Raw genomic sequence first — 25,425 nt, 5'->3', positions numbered from 1 at the left:
AGATGGTGATTTGGCTTGATGGCTGCCTAACCCCTTGTTGAGAAAACCTTTCTGCTAAGAGAACACTGGTGAGATTCACCATCCTGGACTGGAAGGGACGGAGGGCTGGACTGGGCTGTCCCAGGGTCCAGCCCTTGGGGCTGTGGTGGGCAAGGCCCCCCGACCCAGGTCCAGCCCTTCTTGGGCTGTGGTGTCCCCCCGCTGCTCTGCTGTGACTCTCGGGGCCTTGGAAAGGGGTCTCTACCAACAGGAGACCAGCCCTGACAGTTCCCACCAGGCGGGGAGAGATGACCTTAACCACAACGCGATCCTCCGCAAGAGCACACACGCACTTGGACACGTGTGCGCACACACACCCTCACATCTGTAACCTGCGTCACCCAGAATGAGGCCTGAGGCCTGTCTTATTTAGCTTTCTACATCCATACACAGGGCCCCACAATGGAGAGTTTCACTCAATGATGGGTGAAGCATAGTCGAAGAGCAAGGAGGCTCAGCCTGAGGCTTTAGGGCCACCCCCATCAGGCAGCTCTGCCTCTTGACCAGCTTGCTTCCTGTAAGGACTGCGTTTATTTATCTGGATGTTGTTTGGGTTACTGAGTGTCATTGTAACCCCTTCCAGGGCACCCAGCCTTCACATTCGGAGGAAATGGGTGAGGGTCCGAGAGCCTGCAGGCCCGAGGTAACGACAGAGGTTGTGGTGGGCAGGAGCAGACACCCTGGGCTCCTGCCAGCTGGAGAAGCAGGCACCCCGGGGCTGCCAGGAGCCCCAGCACTGATGCAGGCAGGCACCTCAGCAGGGGTCAGGGAGTTTCACAAAGGCAGCGTTTGTTCTTAAACTGATGGCTTATTTAGCTGTTCTGTAAACCTCTAAAGCAAAAAAAAAATACCCTAAATTCATAAATTAATTTTGGGGGAGGGGCTATAAGCCTTTTGGCTTCCCTGGTAGCTCTGCTGGTAAAAGAATCCTCCTGCAATGCAGGAGACCTGGGTTCGATCCCTGGGTCGGGAAGATCCCCTGGAGGAGGGCATGGCAACTCACTCCAGTATTCTTGCCTGGAGAACCGCCGTGGACAGAGGAGCCTCGTGGTCTACAGTCCATGAGGTGGCTAAGATTCAGACAAAATATATATAGAACTAGTTGTATGTCGGCCCCCAGAGAAGTTACAAGAAACACAAAACGAGTGAGACGGGCTTTCTCCTGCAGCCTGGGAACAGACACACCTGTGCAAGGAGCCACCCAGGGCACAGATGACAAAGGTCCCCAGAGCCGGAGATGCTGGGGGGCCAGGGACTGCCTCGTGCTGAACTGTCTGTCAAAGCAGCGAGCCAGGCAGGGCGCGGGGTCCTTGCTGCCCCTGCTCTACCCTCAGCACCCAGAGCAGTTCCCGCTGGCGCGTAACGGGCTCACTGAACACGCGCCAAGAACGAATGGGCAGAACTGGCCACGGTGAACATGAAAGTCCCAAGATGGGGAAAGCAAATGATAAAGAAAGAATCTGGAGGGTGAGCAGAAATGGAGAAGGAATTTGGGCAGTTTGCTTACTGCATGGCTCTGATTCACAAAAGGTGAGTGGCAAAATTTTACGAGTTTTGTGTTTTTATAGATGTGTGGCAGTTTCCTATATAATGTACATGTTTGCAGCATGAAATTACAGAGTAGGTTTTTTAAGCAGCTGCTATAACATTTCAGAATTAAAAAGCAAATATTTTGGTAACAGGAAACTTGTAATTTTTGTAAAAGCTCCTGGTGATGATGACAGTCTCTGAATTTACCGCTCAGAATCAGGGGAGGGAAGGCGTGTGGCTGTGATTCCATGTGCTGTGAATTCTCACAGAGGTTAAAGCCCCAGCTTCTCCTTGTTCACCTAAAACTCATCCGACACCTGAAGTGACCCCCTGGAGGCCTCATCAAATCAGAGCTGTGGCATTTGGGCTCAAAGATGAAAGAACAAATTAGTAATTGAAGGTCTGACTGAACAAAACACCCGTAAGTGCCCACAGACCTCAGGCAGCCCCACGAACAACAGCCTTCTACTGTGACAGAGGAAATGGCCTAACGTAGAAGTTAAATAGAAGTAAGGCTGCAATCAACTGAATTCTACCTATTTTTCTCTCTATAAGAGAAATAAATAGGGACACAGGGCCAAGTCTCTCAGTGACGTGCGAAGATGCGCCTTGTTGATCCTAAGAGTGGCCAAGGGTCAGGAATGTTTTAGACGTCTTAACTTGGGAAGGCATGAAACTTTCTGACATTTTACTATAAACAGGGATTGAAGTCTAATGAAGGACGACTCAGGATAAGCAATATTTTAGCCTTTTCCTCAAATCAGCTTTGTTTTCACTTCCTTGCTTACTACCAGATATTTAGGAAAGGAATCAACACTGCTGAAGGACACTGAGGAAAGCAGTGTTCAGTAAAACGCAGTGGCCTGAGGGCTTCTGCCTCTGGGAAGATCAAGTAGACTTTTCTCTATTTTTCCTGAAAGCCCTGGGGGTGACAAATAAGACAAACACAGGAAGTCTCGGGAGGGCGGAGAGAGGAAGACCAGCCAGGGACGTGGGACCCCAGATGTAACACGGTGGCCAGAGCTTCAGGCTTCTGTTTGTCTGCTGCCCTCCTGTGACTTTATCATCCTTGCTGTTCACTCAGTCGTGTCCAACTCTCTGCGACCCCGTGGACTGCAGCACAGCAGGCTTCCCTGTCCTCCACCATCTCCTGGAGTTTGCTCAAACTCATGTCCTATGACTTTACTACTCAACAAGCGGGCAGCCCAGAAGTGCCAACGGGCACCAATGAAGCGACCCAACCAAAGCCTCTGCTCTCTCTCCTGGTAGGTGGAGCTGGGAAGACAGAAGCCTCTCAGATGACAACTGTTCGACTGGGGGACAGAGCATCCCCAACCCACCAGCAAAGGCAAAGCCGGGAGCACTGACCACCAGCCTGGCCAGGCCGCCTAAGACCACCCCCGCAGCGCCCCCTCTCCCCCACCAAAGGGTATCCGAGAACGCCCAAGGGAAACCCGAGATGTCATCTCCATCAGATGTCAGAGCCCCCACGGGGTGCTGGTGGGAACATGTGTGGAGCCTGAGCTTCCTGCTCTCCTGCCCCCAGTGATGCCCTTCCCCCCTGGTGTGGCTGACTCCAAGCCAGCTGACACAGAAGACCCAGGACAGAAGCCCGTACCTGCTCCTGAAATATTTTGGCCAGAGGCGCGCAGTCCGTCAGCTTGATGAACCTCACCACATCCGTCACCGACCACTCCAGCGGGTTGCTCTCCAAAACCAACCTTTCCTCCTCCTCCTGCTTCACATCCTGCAGACAGAAGGGAAGCGAGAGGTCTTTTCATTGCTTCCCAGATGGTGGGACACTCTCTGAACCCAGCGGGCTGCATCCGGACTTCCTGGACCGCACGCGGCCTCCTCACTGGGCACCCGGGCAGACACAGATACAGCCAGTGTCCAGGGAGGCGCTAAGCAACTCGTCTGGGCTGTGACTTTGCTCCTAAGGCTTGTGCGTCTTTCAGTTCAGTTCAGTCGCTCAGTAGTGTCCAACTCTTTGTGACCCCATGAATCGCAGCACGCCAGGCCTCCCTGTCCATCACCAACTCCTAGAGTTCACTTTAGAGGTAATTAAAAAAAGGAGAAGAAGCCATGGCGATGGTGACAGTGACTCCCATGCTCAGGAGGTCTGAGGCCAGCTCGTCACTGGCTCCATCCCTGATGGAAAAGAAGTGGCAGGAGCCGGTAATGGTCCGAGAGGCTGCTCTGCCCCCGTGGATGTGTGTGATGCTGGTGCCGGCGACCTGCCAGCTGACTGTAACACGTGGGTTCAGGGGAGAGCTGACGGCCTGATTACACATTTTATAGCATCCTAAGGTCTCCTAAGGAGGGAAAGCCCAGGGTTTAATGGAACCGTGAGGACTTGCTCTCTGTTCCCTTGACAGAAGTCCCTGTGGCTTTAAAGTCTTCCCCAGAACCCCATCCTGAGGCTCACTGCCCCCTTCATTGGATGCGGAGTCACCAGGATTTCTGGGCCCGATTCAGGAACTCAGTGGGAGCAGCTGCTAGAGATTTATCTTAAACTAGGGGCCCAAGTGCACCCGGAGCTATCCCCACTGGGGACCCCAGACAAGCCACTCCATGTGACCCACGCTTCACCTCTGCTGCCTCCTGGCTGGCAGCCGGGCTCTGGGGGGCTCCTTCGGCCTGGGGGGTGGCCGGCGCCCTCCGGGCCCTGCGTGTCCTCTCCACAGGGGCCCGGCGCTCGGCCTCCACGCTGCTCCGCAGGGTCACGGCCCTCCGGGGCCGAGTGGAGGGCACCTCGGCCGAGGACGTGTCTGTCTGGTCATCACGGATCTCAGAGCCGGTCTCCTCACTCCCAGAGTCATCGTCCATGGCGTCTGCATCCTCCTCTTCACTCTCCTAGGGGGATGGGAGGTGCGCTGAATCGGCAGAGAAGGCAGGAGGGGGCCTGCAACTCCCCCTGGACCCTCTCCTGCCTGGTACCTGTGCTGCCCTCCTGGAGAGGTTTATCCAAGAAGGCCCAAGAGACGGACCCCGGGGTCCCACCCAGGGCCCCAGTAGCACCTCTGTCTGCCAGAGACGCTGCAGTGTTAAGTCTGTTCTACAAGTAAGACAGGGTACTGGCTCATGATCCCCACCACTCAGCATCAAACTACTGCCTCGGCATCAGCAGTGAAGCTGTGGCCCTGCTTCCCGATCGACGGTCAGCAGCGTCCGAGCCAGATGTACCTCTCCAGAGCCTGCGGCCAAGTCCACGGCGGACGACCTCCGCTTCTTCTGAACAAACATGGATTTTCGTCGCTTCCTGCGTCTGGCCGGTTTAGGGTGTCCGCTCTCAACGCGGCTTTCCCCAATCGGGGGCTTGCTGATCTTCCTTCTCTTCCCGTAGTAATAAGCTACAGGAAGAGAGATGGTTAAAATCGTTGTTAAAAGGTTACATCTGGGGCATATGTGGAGGAAGAGGCAGGGAGGGGAGATGGAAAATGAAAGGAGAGGGAGGGGGAAGTGAAAAAGAGATAGAAACATTTGAGATGAAGCTTCACATCCCGTTCACATCTCAGGGAGCAATTCTGACAAAACGGCTCACAGGGAGGAACCCTGTCTCAATGCCCTTGTGTTCACAGGTATCAAGGGCAGGAGTGGGGCCTCTCAGAACTGGTGGTGAACACACAGGCCAAATTAATGGGGCATCTTTTTCCTTTTCAAACAGTATTCCTTACCTGTTATTCTTTACTCATTCAGTGGACACTCTTCCTTACTTCTGAATTCAACAGCAGAGCTATATGTCTGTGTTACCCCCTTAGAGTGCTACTTAGAAAATTTCTCACCAAATTTCAATAATATGTATCGATGTATTTTATAAGTTGAATGTCTAATCAACTAATTAAAACCAACTGCAATCCAGTTTCCAATTATGATCACCATCCAGAACACTTCCTCAATTAACTGAAGCTTCAACTGTTCCGTATGGAGCTCTCATAAAAGAACCCAATGCACCAAAGGAAGCTTTATCTAACGGCTGGAGGCATCAGAAAGAAAACAACAAACGCACGCAGGTGACAGATGGGGGTCCACACATCTCCATGCTGCTGTACCGCAGAGGAAAGTCACCAGCCTCTAGACTGCAACTTCCTCGGATGCAAAATGACCAACCAAAACTGTCGATTTCCAGTACCTCCCAATAGGTCCATGAAGATGGCATTTATAAAAACTGTCGAGAAACCCCCCGGGGTAAGTGAACAAACACTTATACATTCGTGTCTGATACCCAAAGAGAACCATGGTGCAGCTCGTCCAGGACTGTGGTCCCCAAAGAACCAGAGATACCCCCTCCCATTCCTTACACCAGGAGAGAAACACACGAGTATCTACCAAACAAACCTTAAAGAATTCTCCTGCAACTATTCCTATGAAAAGCTATTTGAAAGGTCTGGAAAAAAAAGAAACACAGCCCACCAACTACATCACCCTACAATGCAGACCCAGGTTGCTGTCCCTTTCGCTTTGCCACTTACTGTATTTGGTTTTGGTGTGAATAGAGCAGTTCTCCGGGCAGTTTTCAGAAACCAGCACAGGACTGAACAAATTTGGACAGCACTCGAGCTTGGCACACACCCGGCGGCAGAAGTCCGCTACTTGGTCGGAGGTGCGGACAATCTTGGCCACAGCCCGGTACGTTTTGCCTCTGTACCTGGAAACAGAGAAGGAAAGGTGATGAAGAGACCACGGGCTTGCTCAGATCTCTTCCACACAGTGGACTCCTAAGCAGCGCATTCACTAACAACAGGGTGGGTTGTGTGTGGTTTCTCTTCCATCTGCTTTCATTGTTCCTTATGAGCTCATAGAACCGTTTTTAAGAAATGCCCAATGCCGTAGCCAACGTTCATGGTGACCACATGCATGGTCACTGACACCCAGAGAGAACCCGGGATCCCGAAAAAAAGGCTTCCACTCGGTGCATTCTCACTAGTGAGTGAAGTCAAAGTCACTCAGTCATGTCTGACTCTGCAGCCCACCAGGCTCCTCTGTCCATGGGATTCTCCAGGCCAAGAATCCTACAGTGGGGAGCCATTCCCTTCTCCAGGAGATCTTCCTGACCCAGGGATCGAACCCGGGTCTCCTGCATTGCAGGCAGATTCTTTACAGTCTGAACCACGAGGGAAGCCCACTCTCACCAGGGTATACGTAACTGAACACGCCTCCAGAATGCTTATGGAATCCAAACAGTGTCATTCATGGCTCAAGACTTGAGAAAAAAACTTTCTCCTGCCCCAGAAAAACCGCATAAAATCGCCAATGCAAAACTAGAAGCCAGATCTTCTGAAAAGCAGGTTGGGTAGCTTCCTGTCTTAAAAATAGGTCCTGCAGCCCTCATTCAAATGCTTAGGATTAACAATGCTGTAAATCACCCTGGCTGAAAAGGTAAGTTCTTGGAAATAGGTTTGAGTCACCTTTCAATACAGTTTTTAAAACTATCATTGGTACAAAACGATTACAAATTTCTCAGTTGGCAACAGATCCCAGGTCTTCATTTAATTCACATCTCACTAAACTTAAGAGTCCACTGAAATGACGACCCATTAAAACAACTGGGCCTATTAAACTCTGCCCTTGATGGGGATGAGTTTGATGCCCCCTAATTGTTAAGAGGAAATCCTGAGGAATAATTGATTTTCCAGGAAAGATGCACGGAGTGGTAACTGGCTGAGAACACTTGTGTTAGTTTTAGGAAAAACTGCCCGAGAGAGAAAGAACCACCAGGGAAGGCCGGCCTTGTCAGTTTCCACATTAGTAGGGCCCAACTGCTCTTTTACACACTTGTGTACAGATCTTCCTTGACTTACGATGGGGACTGTGTTCAGCCCCTCGGTCGTGTCTGACTCTCTGTGATTCCATGGACTGCAGCCCACCAGGCTCCTCTGTCCATGGGATTCCCCAGGCAAAAATACTGGAGTGGGTTGCCATGTCCTTCTCCAGGGGATCTTCCCAATTCAGGATCTTCCCGTGTCTCTTCAGTCTCCTGCACTGGCAGGTGGGTTCTTTACCGCTAGTATTAGTAGTTCAGTTGTGTCTGACTCTTTACAACCTCATGGACTGTAGCCCACCAGGCTCCTCTGTCCACGGGACTTCTCCAGGCAAGAATACTGGAGTGGGGATCCATTCCCTTCTCCAGGGGATCTTTCCGACCCAGGGATCAAACCAAGAACTCCTGCAGCGCAAGTAGATTCTTTGTACCACTCAGGCTACCTGGGAAGCCTCTGATAGGAGGTTATATCCCAGTAAACCCATTTTATGTTGAAAATAGCCTACATTGAAAATGCAATGCATTAATAGTACATCTAATGCACCAAACCTCACAGCTTCACCTGCCCATCGTAAATGTGCTCAGGAAACTTACATTAGCCTATGGATGGGTAAGACCATCTGACGTAAGGCCTATTTCATGATAAAGTGTTGAATATCATGTGTAATTAACTGACAACAGAAGTGAAAAACAGAAGGGCTATCTGTGTCCAGGACAGTTGGAAGAGTTTGGGTTGTTCACCCTCGTGGTCTCGTGTCTGACGGGGGGCCATGGCCTCCACCCACGACCCCAGAGGGCAGGGCAGTACAGAAGCCGGGGGAAGATCAACAGTCTCATGTCCAAGTATGGTTTCAGCTGAACACGTGTCTCTTTCACAACATCATAAAGCTGAAAAATCAAGTTGAACCGTCTTCAGTTGGGCTAGAGGAGGAGGTGTCTCCAACAGTCAGCCTCACAACACAGCAGGGACCACGGGCAATTTTACAAAGGAAAGTATAACATGAAATCGTCACTGCTGCAGTTTGTGAATTAGATATCTTGTGTTCAAAACCTAGATCTGGTTCACTAAGAAATGGGATAGATAAGCTGCTTTTGAGTTTACGTCAACTTGTTTTTTCCTTCCTGTCCTTCTGAAGGCTCAACAACTGTGTGCCAGTGACATTCTTCTTTAGGAAGGGCATGTGGCCGCAGCTCAAAAGCCTCTCACTTTATCCCACAGTGTGAGTCCAGAGGGACAACACTTCCCCTTGGGAGTTTATTCAGTGCCCAGCAAGGCTGCTGTAAACCTGAAGATAAGGTTTCTGAAGCACATATGACAAGTTCTCTGAAGAAAAATGGGGAAATGTTGAATGAGACCGTCAGCCAGGCCGCAGCAGACACAAATAACATTCCTGGAAGGAAGAAGGGAACGAGGAAAAGGTCACGAGGGGAAGTGATGAGGTCCAAGGATAATGAAACAGACGGGGGAGGAGGGAGCCACAGGAGGACACTGCGGGGAGAGCAGAGTCTCGGGTCAGATGGTCCTCAGAGAGGAGCGCTGGTGACATTTCTGCTTTCTCGAGACTTCTTCCTCTTCCTCCCACAGCGCAGCTGCATTACCATGGTTCTAGAGAAATCCAGTGTGAGAAAGGGATCCACTGAGCGGGGGCGGGTGCTGAGCTGCCATGGGAATCAGACGCACACTGTGAAACAGGACAGGAAGGAAGAGGACCTCGGAGGGACTGGCTCCCTGACGGCCGTGTGGGGACCCACGCAGACCCCACAGTGCACAGAGGCTATCTGAGGAGGAAGACGGCTCCTCAGACGGTTCAAAAGATGCAGAAAGAAGCTTTCTCGGAGATTCCGTTATCGAACTCAAAGCAGAAACTTCTGAGAAACAAGGATCATCATAAATCCCCTCTCTGGGGCATAAATCCCAGGGGTAAACCTACTATAAATCTCCTCCTGGAGAAGTTCCATGGCCTTGAAGAAGAAAGACCACTCCTGCCTGCATAAACTATCCTGAACTTTCTTATTTCCCAGGTCTTCCCTTAAAAACCCATTTGTATTTCCCAAAGACACCTATCTGTTCTTCCCCTAGGGGCCTTTGCTTCCCATTCCGTTCCCCCTACTAGGTCATGTCTGACTCAGGTGTAAGCTCCAAACGTCAGCAGAGCACACCCTTGTGTGTGCACCCATCCTACCAGCATAGAAATGGTTTTCGATTTTGCTATCTTCTGTCAGTTTAGATTACGGGCTCCCAGGCACTGAACCTAAGAGAGCAAATGAAGAGGTTTCTCCCCGCCCAACATCAATAAGGAAGTGTGTACCCTTCCAGTAACTTCCCACCAACTAAAGATTTACATCCATGTGAGTGCAAAATAATGCTCAAAATTCTCCAAGCCAGGCTTCAGCAGTACACGAACCAAGAACTTCCAGATGTTCAAGCTGGATTTAGAAAAGGCAGAGGAACCAGAGATCAAATTGCCAACATCCACTGGATCATCGAAAAAGCAAAAGAATTCCAGAAAAACATCTATTTCTGCTTTATTGACTACACCAAAGCCTTTGACTATGTGGATCACAACAAACTGTGGAAAATTCTTCAAGAAATGGGAATACTAGACCACCTGACCTGCCTCCTGAGAAATCTGTATGCAGGTGACGTAGCAACAGTTAGAACTGGGCACGGAACAACAGACTGGTTCCAAATTGGAAAAGGAGTACATCAAGACTGTATATTATAACCCTGCTTATTTAACTTATATGCAGAGTACACCATCGGAGAAGGCAATGGCACCCCACTCCAGTACTCTTGCCTGGAAAATCCCATGGACGGAGGATCCTAGTGGGCTGCAGTCCATGGGGTCTCTAAGAGTCGGACACAACTGAGAGACTTCACTTTGACTTTTCACTCTCATGCATTGGAGAAGGAAATAGCAACCCATTCCAGTGTTCTCGCCTAGAGAATCCTAGGGACGGGGGAGCCTGGTGGGCTGCCGTCTATGGGGTCGCACAGAGTCGGACACGACTGAGGTGACTTAGCAGCAGCAGAGTACACTATGCAAAATGCCAGGCTGAATGAAGCACAAGCTGGAATCAAGATCGCCAGGAGAAATATCAATAACCTCAGATACGCATATGACACCACTCTTATGGCAGAAAGCGAAGAACTAAAGATCCTCTTAATGAAAGTGAAAGAAGAGAGTGAAAAAGCTGGTTTAAAACTCAACATTCAAAAAATAAATATCATGGCATCCAGTCCCATCATTTCATGGCAAATAGATGGGGAAACAGTAGAAACAGTGACAGACTTTATTTTCTTGGGCTCCAAAATCACTGCAAATGGTGACTGCAGCCATGAAATTAAAAGATGCTTGCTCCTTGGAAGAAAAGCTATGACCAACCTAGACAGCATATTAAAAAGCAGAGATATAACTTTGCTGACAAAGATCTGTCTAGTCAAAGCTATGGCTTTTCCAGTAGTCACGTATGGGTGTGAGACTTGGACTATAAAGAAAGCTGAGCACCGAAGAATTGATGCTTTTGAACTGTGGTGTTGGAGAAGACTCTTGAGAGTCCCTTGGACTGCAAGGAGATCTAACCAGTACATCCTAAAGGAAATCAGTCCTGATGCTGAAGCTGAAGCTCCAATACTTCAACCACCTGATGTGAAGAACTGACTCATTTGAAAAGACCCTGATTCTGGGAAAAATTCAAGGTGGGAGGAGAAGGGGACGACAGAGGATGAGATGGTCAGATGGCATCACTGACTCAATGGACATGAGTTTGAGTAAGCTCTGGGAGTTGGTGATGGACAGGGAGGCCTGGCGTGCTGCAGTCCGTTGGGTCTCAAAGAGTCAGAGATGACTGAGCAACTGAACTGACCTGTGAGTGCATGTGGCGAGTCGGAGAAAGACACACAAAGATAGAGGAACAAGAGTTTTGGAGAAAACAGTCTCTTCTCTTTCAGTTAAGAGTTGAGAAAATCAAAATGGGCCTTGAGCCAAAAAGAAATACAGAATGAAAACACCAAAGCTAGTTCAAGCAGAATGACTTCAACGTGGTCTAACTATCATTCATCTACAAAATGACCCAAATTGGGCCTTTTTTAAAAAAAAAAAATGTGTGATGCAAGATTTAACTTGTGACAGAAATATGACAACAGAGAGTAAGGTTCCAGTCTGTCAAGCTGAATTTACATTCTGAAATATTTAAGGAAGAATTAAAAGGGAAAACAAGATGATGACTGAAGAAAATGAGGATGCCTGGCAAGCGATGAGAAAACCACTCTTCTCATTAGAAATAAACAGTAAGGGATGGTCCCAATTTCTTTCAAAACAAAGCTTGTACTTCCTTGGTCATGTCTTCTTACTCTAGAACTCAGGTCTAGAAAGTACAATGCTGGCTTTCAGTCTTAAGATCCTCATCTCCTCAGAAATGTCTCTCTCCTTTCTTGATTCCTGTATTTCAAGTTATGGGAACTCTGTGTGATAAACGGGGTGTGTATTTATTTTACAAAAGACAATTCTGATTCAGAACACCCTCAACTGGTCTATGTGACGGAGAAATGCTGTGCCCAATTGTGATGAATTTATGACACACCAAAAATTCTGCCTTCTCTTTAGAAACTGGCTCACCTGCTTGCTTATCATAATGTTTACAGCATACATTTTCAGGAGAGCAGATTTCTCAAATCTGAGCCAAGTAAAAATTAACATGAACAGACAAAATCTTTTTCAGTGAAAAATCTCTCAGAGAATCCTTTTTCAAATAATTCTCCTTGATAGCCAAGTATTACATCTTACCATTCACAAAGTATGGGCGTGAATAAATGCCCCTAAAAAAGTAAAATAAATGAGAACACATGCAAAATTAGTCATTGCTTGTGAAAAAATGAACCAAAACATCACTGCCATAGAGCTGAACATGACTCACCTAAGGGTAAAGATTTGACTTTTATCTGATTTTATCCCCTTGTTTCTGCCTAAGTGATTAAGAAATATAATTCACTCAAAAATTACATCAGGATATTTCCTCTTTAAGTATTCTGCATAACTGTAACAAAAGACTGGGACAATCTATTAAAACTCCACCCAGCTTTTATAAAGATTGTCACAAAAGTCATTCACACAGAGCTAGCTCGCTTTTTTCCCCCTCAGGAAGATTCTATACACACTTTGGAAAACATATGTAAATGTCTCTAAATGCAGAGGATAGGAATTCTTTCAAATCCTCCTAAGGTATAGCCAAGCATAACCTAAATTCTTTATCCTAATATTCAAAATAATGTAGGTTGATTTAGTAATGTCAATCCATCAGAAACAAGCAACTTTCTCATCTAGAATTGCTGAAGTGAGCTACATTAGTATCCCTTTTTCCCTTTTCCACAGAGCTATTCCTGGTTTCGCCTTTCAATCCACGTTGTAGACTTATTATATGATAGACTCATACAGTCTTCAAATAGTTCAGTAATCTGTTCTGGTATAAAAGATATGCAGGCATGCTAAGTCGCTTCAGTTGTGTCAGACCTTTTGTGACCCCATGGACCGCAGCCCACCAGTTGTTGGATAAAAAGGCAAAAATTGCTGGGGGAAAATAACAGATGACAGTGTTTATATTTCTTCTATTTATGGGTCAAATCTTGTCAATACTGTCCATGGGGTTCTCAGCAGTCATGTATAGATATGAGAGCTGGACCATAAAAAAGGCTGAGTGCCAAAGAATTGATGCTTTCGAACTGTGGTGCTGGAGAAGACTCTTGAGAGTCCCTTGGACTGCAAGGAGATCCAACCAGTCCATCCCAAAGGAAATCAACCCTGAATATTCATCGGAAGGACTGATGCTGAAGCTCCAATACTTTGGCCACTTGATATTGACGACTCACTGGAAAAGACCATAATGCTAGGAAAGACTCACACTAAAAGGAGAAGATGGTGGAAGAGGTTAAAGATTGCATCACTGTTTCAACAAACATGAATCTGAGCAAACTCTGGGAGATAGTGAAGGGCAGGGGAGCCAGGCGTGCTGCCGTCCACGGGGTCACATAGAGTCGGACATGACTTGGGACTGAACAACCACCCCCTTGTCAGTGCCACCCCCACCTTCTTAACAGGTCTTTACAGAGAGGAAAAAACCAATCAGAACCCCCAGATGTTAAGTGCCAACATGTGCAAAAACCTACAGATGAAGAGCTCATATTATTTCTTCCTGAGAACACTCACTGTGATGTTATAATTTGAGGACCGCAGCCAAGACAAGTAAATGCATTAAAGCAGCTCTCCCCCTCGCTGAGTTAATTTATTCATGACAGAAAGCATTTCAGCCTTTCAGCAAAATGGGAAGAAGTCAACTTTCCTCCCATTCGCACCGAGGAAAACATCAATGTTATCAAGATCTAAAAAAGTTGTCGTTTCACATCAGAAGGAAAGGGGTGAATCAACACATAATATAAGGGGTGTTCCTGCTGACTATAAATCTGCCATCATTAGTAGCTCCTTTGAGATGCTACTCTGATTCAGACGCTTGAAACCCACTTCAGACGCACATTTTCTCATTACAAGCTGCTATGTAAGATTCTGCTAAGGCACATGCTGTCATGTTTGATGTAACCGGTAATACGCTGCCTTTACAAGGCAGCAAGGCTGGGGCACACTGTGTCTGTTTGATTGTGTCAGGCTGGTTTCATAAAAGCTCTGATCGACTTGGGAACGTGAAAATGAGTGCAAACAGTGCAAAATAAACTTGCCCTGTCATTTTGGGAATTTGGAGCGAGTTTCTGGCTTGCTTATGGAGGCGGGGAGATCTTAATGGAATTTAAGATTGCTGTACTTTTACTATTTCAATATCCTTATGTATATTTTAGAGGTATTGAATTTTACAGAAAAATTTTACAACTAGAAATAAGAAGGGTTTTCTGTGTAAATACTTGCCCGGGTTACCTGCCACCACTACCAGTAGGAACTGACCTTGGAAGAAAACGTTTTACTGTGGCTGCTGCTGCTGCTAAGTTGCTTCAGTCGTGTCTGACTCTGTGCGACCCCATAGACGGCAGCCCACCAGGCTCCCCCGTTCCTGGGATTCTCCAGGCAAGAACACTGGAGTGGGTTGCCATTTCCTTCTCCAATGCTAAGGACCACCAACTTAAATATAGTAGAAAAATAAAGATTATCAGATTCGAAAAAAAACATGTTTTGTTTTGGGGGGGCTATAGGTAAAGCTCATGTAAATATTCCTTGGAAAAGAAGGGAAGGATGAATACGGTGTCACCCTTTATCGCCATGATGCTTCCAACAGCTCCACACTCTCCTTATTTACATGTATTATATGTTCCCTTTAACTTCTGTGATTTTGCAGAGTATCATTGGACCTTAGATGACTTTTACTGTATCTAAAATTATAGAGATGCTCAAAAAAGACACAAGGAAAGGTTGAGTGGATAACTCACAATGAATGCAAAATAACTTCAGATTTCACCACACCTGCACTCAGTCCTCGTGTACATTAACTCCAGAAGAAAACACTGTTGGTCATAGAAATTATTCAGAATTCTTCAATTTTCACTATTTTCTCGAAAAGAGGACTTAGGTATGCTCTAGCCATTGAAAAGTAGTTTACTGTTTAAAACAGCATCATTTTCCAAATGTTACAGCAAAATGCAATCTTAGGATACTGTGATATCCTAAGTGGACCGGTGAAAATGTATTCCATTGGAAAAGAATTAAGTGAATATTAAAAGCCTTCTGAAATCATCAAAGCAATTATTAAACATCAAGCTATTTTTGAGAAATGGGTCTTTTTCTATCCGTCTCCTCAGGAACTGAGTTCTCACATAGGAAGCCACGAGTGTGCTCAGTTTGAGTTCCAGAAACTCAAAGCAAAGCAAATTAGCACCTTTCCAATTAGCCTGTTTCCAAATAAAGTTAGTAACCAACTATATGTTCACCCACTGCGTTTTAACCAAAATCGAACAGAGGAACTGGTTCTTCCTGTTTTTTAAAATTCTCAACTCTAAGGATAAGGAACATCTGTACCTGCCACGGACTTCACAGTATCAGATATTAAGGTCTGTTGATGAAAAATGTATAATAATGTTAAGAGAACTCCTCTCTTTATATAAATGTTTCCCTTTGGATTGAATAATCCATCAGCACGCTTTTATTCTGAACGTTTAACACAATAAACTCCGTGTAGCCAGCACATCTGTGTGGGGCACCCAGAACTGCAGAACAACAGTCCTTCTGTTGATTCCACTTCTCTGGGCCATGCCAAAAACAGGAAGGACCAGTTTCAAAGGGGCAGATAAAGAAAGCTGAGAACCCTCATCTTCCAGAATTGAAGACACTTACTTGGCCTTCAGCGTCTCCTCCTGAAAGTTCCAGTGTGGGTCTTCCACCAGCTGTAATTCCCGTAACACCCTCCCAGGCTTGTAAGCTGCGTTGATGAGCATGCTAAGAACCTGTTGTGAAAAACAAGGAATGGCCATGAACTTCAACTGCATCCATTTCTGCTAAAACGAGAAAGCACCCCACTGACACTCCTGGGGTGTCTGCCCTGCACCTCTATTCAGTGATAGGCTGGATGGAGTCAGAGACGATATTCTGCAGACTGGCACCAACGATGTCTCCATCAATGGGATAGGAAGGCAATGAAATCCAAGGCCTCTGCCTGGGAGAGCGTGAGTCGCTGGGGGGCAAGAGGGGTGGGGTGGTCAGTTCTCGCTAACCTTCCAGATTGCAGAAAAACTGGACTGTTTTCTCCAAAGGCCCACTGATCACCCTTCAACTAGATTCCCTTTCAGTACGACTGGTTACTAAGAATTCCATCTTATTCTTAAAAATATATTTAGAAAGGAATCACTAAGACGGAGATGACAGATTTGTGCCCACACTTTTGGAGCCTGATGGGCTGCCGTCTATGGGGTTGCATTGAGTTGAACACGACTAAAGTTGACTCAGCAGCAGCAGCAGCAAATATCTGTACGTAGGGTTAACAAATTATTTGAAACTCACCTAATGCTGACCCAACTTATGCATATTTAACATTAGGACAATTCTCAGAGATGGGAGTGTTTCGAAAGGAAGTCTGAGTATCTAATGTCATCTGACAGCTTCCTCAAACTACCCCTTCGCTCCCAAGTCCCAAGTGCAAGAAAATAAGCATATGGCCAGAACCACTGCAATACGCCCAAGGACCAGCTGCTGCTGCTCCTAAGTCGCTTCAGTTGTGTCCGACTCTGTACAACCCCAGAGACAGCAGCCCACCAGGCTCCGCCGTCCCTGGGATTCTCCAGGCAAGAATACTGGAGTGGGTTGCCATTTCCTTCTCCAGGCATGCTCGTGAGCCATCACTATTGGGACACAGAGCGCAAAAAAAAAGTGAAGGTGCAACGCAGCACACAAAGGAGCCCTGAGATCTCGGGGGCTTTGTTCCATGAAATGCCCACTCACTGAAGACCTGAGCTGTGCCGGGCCCCAGAGTGCAGACACAGGACACGGAGCCACTCTTCCTGAAGTCCCTCCCCAACCAGACGAGGAATGAGCCAGGCTCTGCGTTCACGGGCTGTGTTTCGGGCAACAACCCACTACAAGAGTGAGAAAAATCTCTCACTGAGTTGGGAGGACAGTGGCCATATTGCTGAAGCACCTACAATTCTGTGGAGGATGTCAGCACACTATCTACGAGAAGGGAACAGAAGGCGGGTGCGTGCGTGCTCAGTAGCTTCAGTCGTGTCTGACTCTTTTTGACCCTATGGACTGTAGCCCACCCGACCAGGCTCCTCCATCCATGGGATTCTCCAGGCAGGAATACTGGAATGGGTCGCCATGCCTTTCTCCAGGGGATCTTCCCAACCCAAGAATTGAACCCGAGTCTCCTGCAATGAAGGTGGATTTTTTACCACTGAGTCACTGTGGAAGCCCCCAGGGGAAAGGTATGTTGCAGAAATGTTCAAGTCTCAGTTTTCATGTGCCTGGCGTGTTCCAGGATGTAACTGGCATGGTCTGCACCCTGCTTTAATTCTGAAAAACAAAGCTTTCTCATCACTGAGGATTTGATCTTAAAATATTCTTTACTCCCAGCAGTTAGCCTGGCGAGTGTCTTTTTCTCATCTGGGCAGCATTTTGCTGTGTCCAAGGTGCCTGTAAAGGCTCACCGAGGGAACACAGCTCCGCCAAGCACTTAACGGCCAGAACACAGCAATACAAGCAATTCTGGTGTGTTTATGTTTTCTCTATTAGAATAATCATCTGGCTTTATTATTTATTGTCAGTACAATTTACAGAAACTGAGTTTAAAAATAAATCCAATTGGCACTGGCTGAAATCACACACCAAGTGTTTATCAACAGACAATAAAATTTCACTCCAGTCTTGTCACTGTGCTTCACTGAGAAAAACCCCAGAGCTACGTCTTATTTGTACATCGAAATGCATTTTGTGACTGTGAAAAGCAAATGCCTTCCAGACTTCAATTCAGAGTGGAAACGGCCTGCAATTAAATCGTAAACAGCATGCAATATTGAAAAATTTTTCCTATGGCTTCTCCCGATGTCACATCGTATGCCTCTAAATTCAACAAGCTCTCCACAAAACCTTGGAATTGTGAGAGGAATAATTTGTGTGTACCTGACTCTGTGGTGCATTAGAGTTCTCTCCATGAAAATAGTGAAGTTGAAAGCTGTTATGATGACCCAAGTTAGACTGAATTACTGAACCTTGCAAAGCATCAGAATTCACGCCACTGTGCTCTTGACCACAAAACGGAGCACACAACTTGTCCCCAGAGAACCGACAGGGTGTTCACTGTGAAGCCGATGGACACTGTTCCCAAGAAACTGGCGCTGAGACTGGTCTGAGTAACTCCAGGAGGAAACTGGCGCTACAGCAACGTCTCACTGGATTTCTTAGGGTTCATGAGGTGTGTATTTATTATCACAGAGAAGCAATAGCCTTTATACAGCTGGACAGAGCTGGGATGGGAGCTTTCCCTCCCTCTCAGACATATGGGGACACAGCAAGAAGGTGGCTGTGTGCAAACCAGGAAGTGAGTCCTCACCCACCTGCCAGGCTGGCCCCCGATGGAGGACCTGGAGCCCCAGACCCGTGAGCATCCATGTCTGTGTACTGAGCTGCCTGGTCCAGCCCATGGTGCCCTGTGACAGCGGCCCAAGCCCACTGGACACCATCCCCTCCCACCTCATCCTCCCCTTCCTCTCCCCTGGACTGTCACCCTCTGTGTGTGCACTGGGCTTCAGCCTCCCTCTTAAAGGAAGAAAACTACTTTCTCTCTCCATCTCTCATCTTTGGTCCCTCACCTCACTCCTGTCTCCACTGAAGGTAAAACCCTCAAGAACTGCCTACACCCATGGACTCCTCTCTCTCTCCTTCAGCTCCTCAGGGACACAATGCAATGGGGCTTCCCGGAAACAGGTCTTATCAAGATCACCTGAGATGCCAGCTTTGCCAAGAAGGAGTCCTTCTCGGCCTTGTCCTGTTCCACCCTGCCAGCAGCTGGTGGCACTGCCTCTTCTGCAGACACTTCCTACCCTTACCCTCAGGACCCCAGGCTCTCCTGATCCTTCTGTGCCCCCCCCCAAATGACAGTGACCTCAGGGTGCAACCGCTGGACTGTCCTCTTCCACCTAGATTTACCCCACAGTGCACCTGGCTGCAAACACTGTCCACACACTAGCAAACCCACGGTCACCCAATGTGCACTGGACTCTCACACCCATCTCCAACTGGCAAACCTTCACGTGCCCAGATCATTTACCCTGTCCCACAGCTCCCTCTCCCTGCTGTTAAGGCCTCCGTGAATTCTGTTACTCTCACAGTCCATATCCAGGTCACTAGGAAACCCTCCGTGTATCCAAAACATGTTGATTTATTAGTTTACCATCACTCTCTCTAGAACCTAATCCTCGAGAAATCGGGATTTTCAATGAAATCAGGGGCTTCGTTTTGTCCGTTGCTTTATTCATCATAGCTACAACCATGCCTGGCAACAGCAAGTGCTCAATAAACAATTTGGGGGATTTCTTCAATGAATTTCAAGATGGGCACTGAAATTAAATTATTCTGCACACCTGAAAATTAATGCATGATTGATTCACGCCAAAAACTTGTTTGGTACCATAAAATCTATGTCAATAGAGGGAAGCTCAGGAGGTAGCAACTTGCCACTGATTTTCTTTCCTACAAAATCCTACCCTATGGTACAATGAGAAAATTCAACAAAGGTATCTTATCTTCTTTATAAAAAACCTTAACAAGAAAAAAATTACATTTTTCCCAACCTTCCAGGACCCTGCCTACTTAATTCCCACGTCACACATTACATATGTGCTATAGTTTCCACCATCCACACGCTTTGTACAGTTTTCAGTGGTCAACGTTCAGTATAAAATCCAGAGAATATTGTCCAGAGGCATGTCTGCATCTCTGACTTTGCTGACTGACTTAACCAGGTGCCATGCAGGCAAGACTTTTCCTCTTTCCAGTATAACCTGAAATGCCTAAGTCCTTGCTCTGAGGCTGTGGGCAGGGGGGAATCAACTCACCCTGGGGGCAGAGCTCCTGCTCACCTTGACCCCCACCCCTAGCTTCCAGCACAGTGCCCACCAGCATGAGCTTATGACTCCTGAATTGCTTTGGACCTGTCTAAATGGACAGATGGATGGAGGTATGATGTTTCATTCTCTCCTTGGTTCCCACAGCTAGAAGACTATCTGTGGGATATCTAGGAGACTATCTAGGAGACTATTACACACTTAGCAGCTATGACAGTAGCTGCTAAGTGTGCAATAACTGATCAAAAAAGCCTTGGAAGGTGTAGATGGGCAAAAAGAAACATACATGGACCGTTGAGTCCGCACCCGACTTCTGCACTTCCTGAGGCTATGCAGCTACTAAGCCCACAGACGCCGACTGAAGGAGATCAAAGTCTCTGGTCCACTGCCCTCTCAGAGCTCAAGACCACACCCGCCCTCAACAAATGCCAGCGCGGCGTCCACGTGCACAGACCTCATCTACCTCTAGACGAAGCAGGGGGAAAACAGTCATCAGTCTACATTTCCCAAAGTCAGAGAAACCTTAACTATGAACACCCCGATGGCCCGATAAAGCAAACATGCTCTGTCTTTGCTCCAATGATCTCATGCTCCGTAAGGGAAATGCAACCTGAAACCAAACACAGGTCCAGGGCAGGACTATCAGTATAAAGACTGGCTTGGCAGACTCACACTTCTCTTGCACTCGTAGAACTAAAGCGCTTGCTTCTTTTTTCCCTCTCTTTCCTGCCTCATGCATTTTCTGAACATCAGCAAAAAACTAGTTCTGTCATCAAAAAACTGCTCTGGCCTGGCTTTTAAACTTCGCTGCTGGCACCTCTCAGAGAATCGATCAGGGCCTAACTACTGTTGACCAAGTATGTAGCAAAGTAAACTAGTCAAGCCTCAGAGAGAGACTGGCCCTGTGGTCACCATGTTTGTTAACAGGGCCCCTAGGTGGCCACGGACCTCACAATCACATGGGTGTGACACGGTCTCACGGGCTTTAAAGAACTACCAGGTCTGTGTCAGTCCCCCGTTCCATTCTGATCACTGGCAACAAAGTCAGGCACAAATACAGGCAGGGGACAAGGCTGTGGCAAGGACGACCTCATGGGCTGAAACTGCTGGGGGCCTTGGGAGCCCATTCCTGGTCTAGGGGCCTTATTTTACACTGTGACAGGAATTCCCGTGTGTAAGCTGGGCTTGGTTTCCTCTCTGACCAAGTCTAACATCTGCAGGGTCTACAGTCTGTGTCAACGTACACAGCTGGAGCTCACCTCCCACCCGATCTCCCTAAGGCCCTTGAGAGGGGCTGTCCTCCCCCCGCCACCATCTCCCTTTAACTATCAATTTCTCTTCAATGGGGTCCACTCGCCACTCAGGCTGGGCCAGGCCTCCAGTAATTTGGGGATGTAAAATATGAAGGTGATGGCTCTAAAGAAAAGCTGGCCTAAGTGAGAACACAGGCCAAGAGCCGGGGACGGGGTCCAGGCCCCAGGACTCAGAATTCTCCACTTTCCAGGCCCAGCCCTGTGGTCTGCACATTCAAGGTGCTTCAAGCTTTCCTTCCCGTGATCCCACCGATGCTCCAGGCTGCTCAGATGGCTTTTTCGATCCCTAGAGTGGGCGGCCCCCTTCCCCGACCCCAGGCCCTGTTCTTGATACAAAGCCCAGCTCACATAAGTTTGTTCAGTGGCTAAACAGATGGATAAACAGACCCCTTGTGCCCAAGGAATTACAACACACTCATCATGGTGCAGGTGATATTCTGGGCATGCTTTTTTGTCACAAAAACAGGAACGTGACTACACGAAGGTTCAAGATAGGTCACTTTTTTAAACAAAAAAGTGGTGATTCACCAAAGATTTTACTCAAATGTAGTGAGTGTTTCTGCTGACTTGGGGAGGGAGGGGTCCACCCCCTCCAATAGAAGGGAGTCTTCCCGGGCTGCAACACTGTTCCCATCTGTGTATGACTGCCTTCAGTCCGCAGGATGGAGAGGAAGGGGGTGCTTGGCACATGAATGGACCCAAACTCCTATGACTCCCTCAGGGACCGTGGCCCACCCCCCAGCCCCCCACCGTCCGTGGCTGTGGACGAGCTTTACCTCCTTAAGGACCAGCACGCATTTGCCTGGCCCCACCGACTGCGGCAGCTCGGCGATCCTGCCCTTGTTGAGGTAGGGGCCCGAGAAACACCGGTGGTTGATGAAAAGCTGAGGACAGCAGTACTTCCCGTTCACCGTTCCTGCACGGAAGAGAAACACAGTCAAGGCTCCAGGACCCACAGCTTAACCCACTGCACCAGCCAAGTTACCCAGAGGGGCCTTGAGACCCCCTATCAGAATGCTTTACATCCACCACGCTCTGAGTTCCAGGTGTACAGCACCATGACTCAGCTATCCACATATATATAGCTGACGTTGTTGATCAGTCACTAAGTCGTGTCCGACTCTTTGCAGCCCCATGGACTATAGCCTGCCAGACTCCTCTGTCCATGAGATTTTCCAAGCAAGAACACTGGAGTGTGTTGCCATTTTCTTCTCCAGGGGATTTTCCCGACCCAGGGATCAAAGCCACGTCTCCTGCATTGGCAGGTAGATTCTTTACCACTGAGCCACCAGGGAAATCATATATATATATATGTTCTTTTTCAGAGTCTTTTCCTTAAAAGTTATTTATAGCTCCTCGTGCTCTACAGTTTGTCAGTTATATACTTTACATATTTCAGTGTATATGTTCACCCACACCCAGGCCGACACCAGACACGGAAGGGCTTCCTCATTTTGCCGGTCCCAGGGACATGAAATGTGCCTCCCAGGGACTTAACTATGCATTTCCCTCATTGCTCTTTCAGCTTAGAAAGCGAACAGGCAGGTGTGGATTTAGTTGTGTCTCAAGGTGCCACAGGGAAAAGCAGAACAACTAAATGGTAAGGTATCAGTGGAACCCATCGGACATCTACACACACGGGATGTGGTCACAGGAGCAGGTGAGATCCACCCTCTCCCACAGCTGCTCCGAGCCAAGCTGCACTAACAGTGGTCTTTGTGTGTAAAAACTTGTTATTTAGAGAGTAGGACTGACATATATGTATATAAAGAAGGCTGAGTGCCAAAAAACTGATCCTTTCGAAATGCAGGGCTCAAGGAGATTAAACAAATCAGTCCTCAAGGAAATCAATCCTGAATATTCATTGGAAGGACTGATGTTGAAGCTCCAGTACTTTGGCCACCTGATGCAGAGTTGACTCACTGGAAAAGACTCTGATGCTTGGAAAAATTGACAGCAAAAGGAGAAGGGGGTGGCAGAGGATGAGATAGTTAGATAGCATCATTGACTTAGTGGACATGAATCTGTGCAAACTCTGAGAGATAGTGAAGGACAGGAGAGCCTGATGTGCTGCAGTCTATGGGGTTACAAAAAGCTGGACATGACTTAGCAACTGAAAAAGAACAAATTAATATATACACACTGCTGCTGCTGCTGCTAAGTTGCTTCAGTCGTGTCCGACTCTGTGTGAGCCCATAGATGGCAGCCCATCAGGCTCCCCTGTTCCTGGGATTCTCCAGGTAGGAACACTGGAGTGGGTTGCCATTTCCTTCTCCAATGCAGGAAAGTGAAAAGTGAAAGTGAAGTCGCTCAGTGTCCGACTCCCAGCGACCCCATGGACTGGCCCACCAGGCTCCTCCATCCATGGGATTTTCTAGGCAAGAGTACTGGAGCGGGGTGCCACTGCCTTCTCCAATATACATACTACCATGTGTAAAACAGAGAGCTAGCAGAAAGCTGCTGTACAGCTCAGGGAGCTCTGCTCAGTGCTCTGGGATGACCTAGAGAGGTGGGATTGGGGGGAGGAGCAGGAGGGAGGCAAGGGATGTATGTATCCATATAGCGGATTCATTTCATTGTATAGCAGAAACTAACTACACTGTAAAGCAATTATAGCCTCATTAAAAAATAGATTTTAAAAACCTTGTTATTCATTTGGGATGGTGATTTGATAGTCCAGGAAGCTTTGTTCTCATAGGACTTTAACTGAGAACCAATAGGTGAGGGGGGAGATATGTTATTTTTCCAAGTATAAGACAGAAGGAGTAAAATAACAATTACCGACTCTGAAAGATGACATGGTTCTTTTAAAACCATTCTGACATTTGAATTTTATAAAAAAGGCAAAAAAAAAAAAAAAAGTTCACAGCTGCATTTACATGGAAATTCGAGGGTAGGATTACTCTGTCCAGCTCTTTAGAAAAAACAATCTTAGTAAGTCTACTCATAAAACTGCTCTCTTTACTGCAAAGAAAACTTTGACTAACAGGATTCTTCCATGGTACACAAGTTTTCATCTTGGGTTCAGAGCAGACTTCCTTTTGGCTGGAAAATAGAATACTTAGTGAAGTATATTACTTAATGTACAAACATGTCTATAATCAGATTTGTAATTCAAAGGTAATTCACATTTATGTTTTTAAAAGTTATTGTAAGACACAGGACTTTGTACATTAAAAAAAACATTATTCCCAACCAGCCACTCAAACAAGGTTTTAGGACACAATTCAAAAGCCCATGGGGACTTAAGGATTAACCACTAGTGTAAAAATGCAAAGGTCACTGGCACAAATGGCATAAAATGTCCAAAAAGAAATGCCTAATAATATTTCCAACTCTTTTCCAACATGATTATTCCTGATACACAGTTCTAACTGGACATATAATTTCCAAGTGACACACGGACCCAGCTTCTCATGCCAAGCGAAGTGTCTCTAGCTACTGACCAAGAAGCAAAAAAGGAAAGACACCAAGAATATAGCTTAGAAAAAAATTTTAAAGGAGTAGGTATCTGTAAAAAAATGATAGTTGGCTTGAAGTTGAGTATTTTCATACTGACCTAAAAATACATCAAAGTTGAGTATTATCATATTGACCTAAAAATACACCCATGTCTCCACTCACAGCAATGCACTGAGAAGGGCCAGGGCATCCTGCTGCTACTGCTAAGTCGCATCAGTCGTGTCTGACTCTGTGCGACCCCACAGACGGCAGCCCACCAGGGTCCGCCGTCCCTGGGATTCTCCAGGCAAGAACACTGGAGTGGGTTGCCGTTTCCTTCTCCCAGGGCATCCTAAGCAGCTGATTTACCTGTGGCGTCCAGGTGAGGGAACAGACAAAGGTCATGAGGTATTTTCTCAACAGGCACTGTGGATGGTGATCTGTGGATAAAGGAGAAATGCCCGTGGGTCCCAAGCTATAGAAGAGACCAGCACCTTCCAAAGTCTTTTCATAACTTACAGGAGTCTAAGCTATGACTATGTAAGACGCAAATGCGTGCATGGCTAAGAACAGGTAAGATCATCGGGGGGCAATTCTTACAGTAATTCCAAGAAGCCTGTAGGTCATCCGCCCCTCGAGGGGGTCATCACTGATCTCTGAGGCTCCTCTAGGTCACTTCCTGGGCATGTCGCTCGTTAAAGAATTAGAGAAATGTCCTCAATCATATTTAGGACATGCAGAAACGTCAGTTTGCACTGACTTTCACTAAAGTCTGACTTCCCCTTATTAATGAC

General features: G+C 47.3%; 1 protein-coding gene across 4 annotated transcripts in view; it reads right to left on the bottom strand.

The window, feature by feature from the left end:
* SFMBT2 (Scm like with four mbt domains 2) overlaps positions 1–25,425 on the bottom strand; it is a 176,005-nt gene that overhangs the window by 4,814 nt on the left and 145,766 nt on the right. For all 4 annotated transcript variants that reach the window (XM_070800761.1, XM_019972925.2, XM_070800760.1 and 1 more), the window contains 7 exons: positions 25,001–25,071; positions 21,967–22,106; positions 15,658–15,767; positions 6,042–6,217; positions 4,756–4,922; positions 4,162–4,425; positions 3,188–3,316 (listed from right to left, as the gene is read on the bottom strand). In XM_070800761.1, the coding sequence (XP_070656862.1) occupies positions 3,188–3,316; positions 4,162–4,425; positions 4,756–4,922; positions 6,042–6,217; positions 15,658–15,767; positions 21,967–22,106; positions 25,001–25,071 (1,057 nt within the window). The remainder of the gene's footprint in view (positions 1–3,187; positions 3,317–4,161; positions 4,426–4,755; positions 4,923–6,041; positions 6,218–15,657; positions 15,768–21,966; positions 22,107–25,000; positions 25,072–25,425) is intronic.

Source organism: Bos indicus, chromosome 13 (assembly GCF_029378745.1).
Source record: "Bos indicus isolate NIAB-ARS_2022 breed Sahiwal x Tharparkar chromosome 13, NIAB-ARS_B.indTharparkar_mat_pri_1.0, whole genome shotgun sequence".
Lineage (NCBI taxonomy): Eukaryota > Metazoa > Chordata > Mammalia > Artiodactyla > Bovidae > Bos > Bos indicus.
Note: the sequence above shows the minus strand (reverse complement) of the source record. Positions and strands in the feature narration are given on the sequence as shown.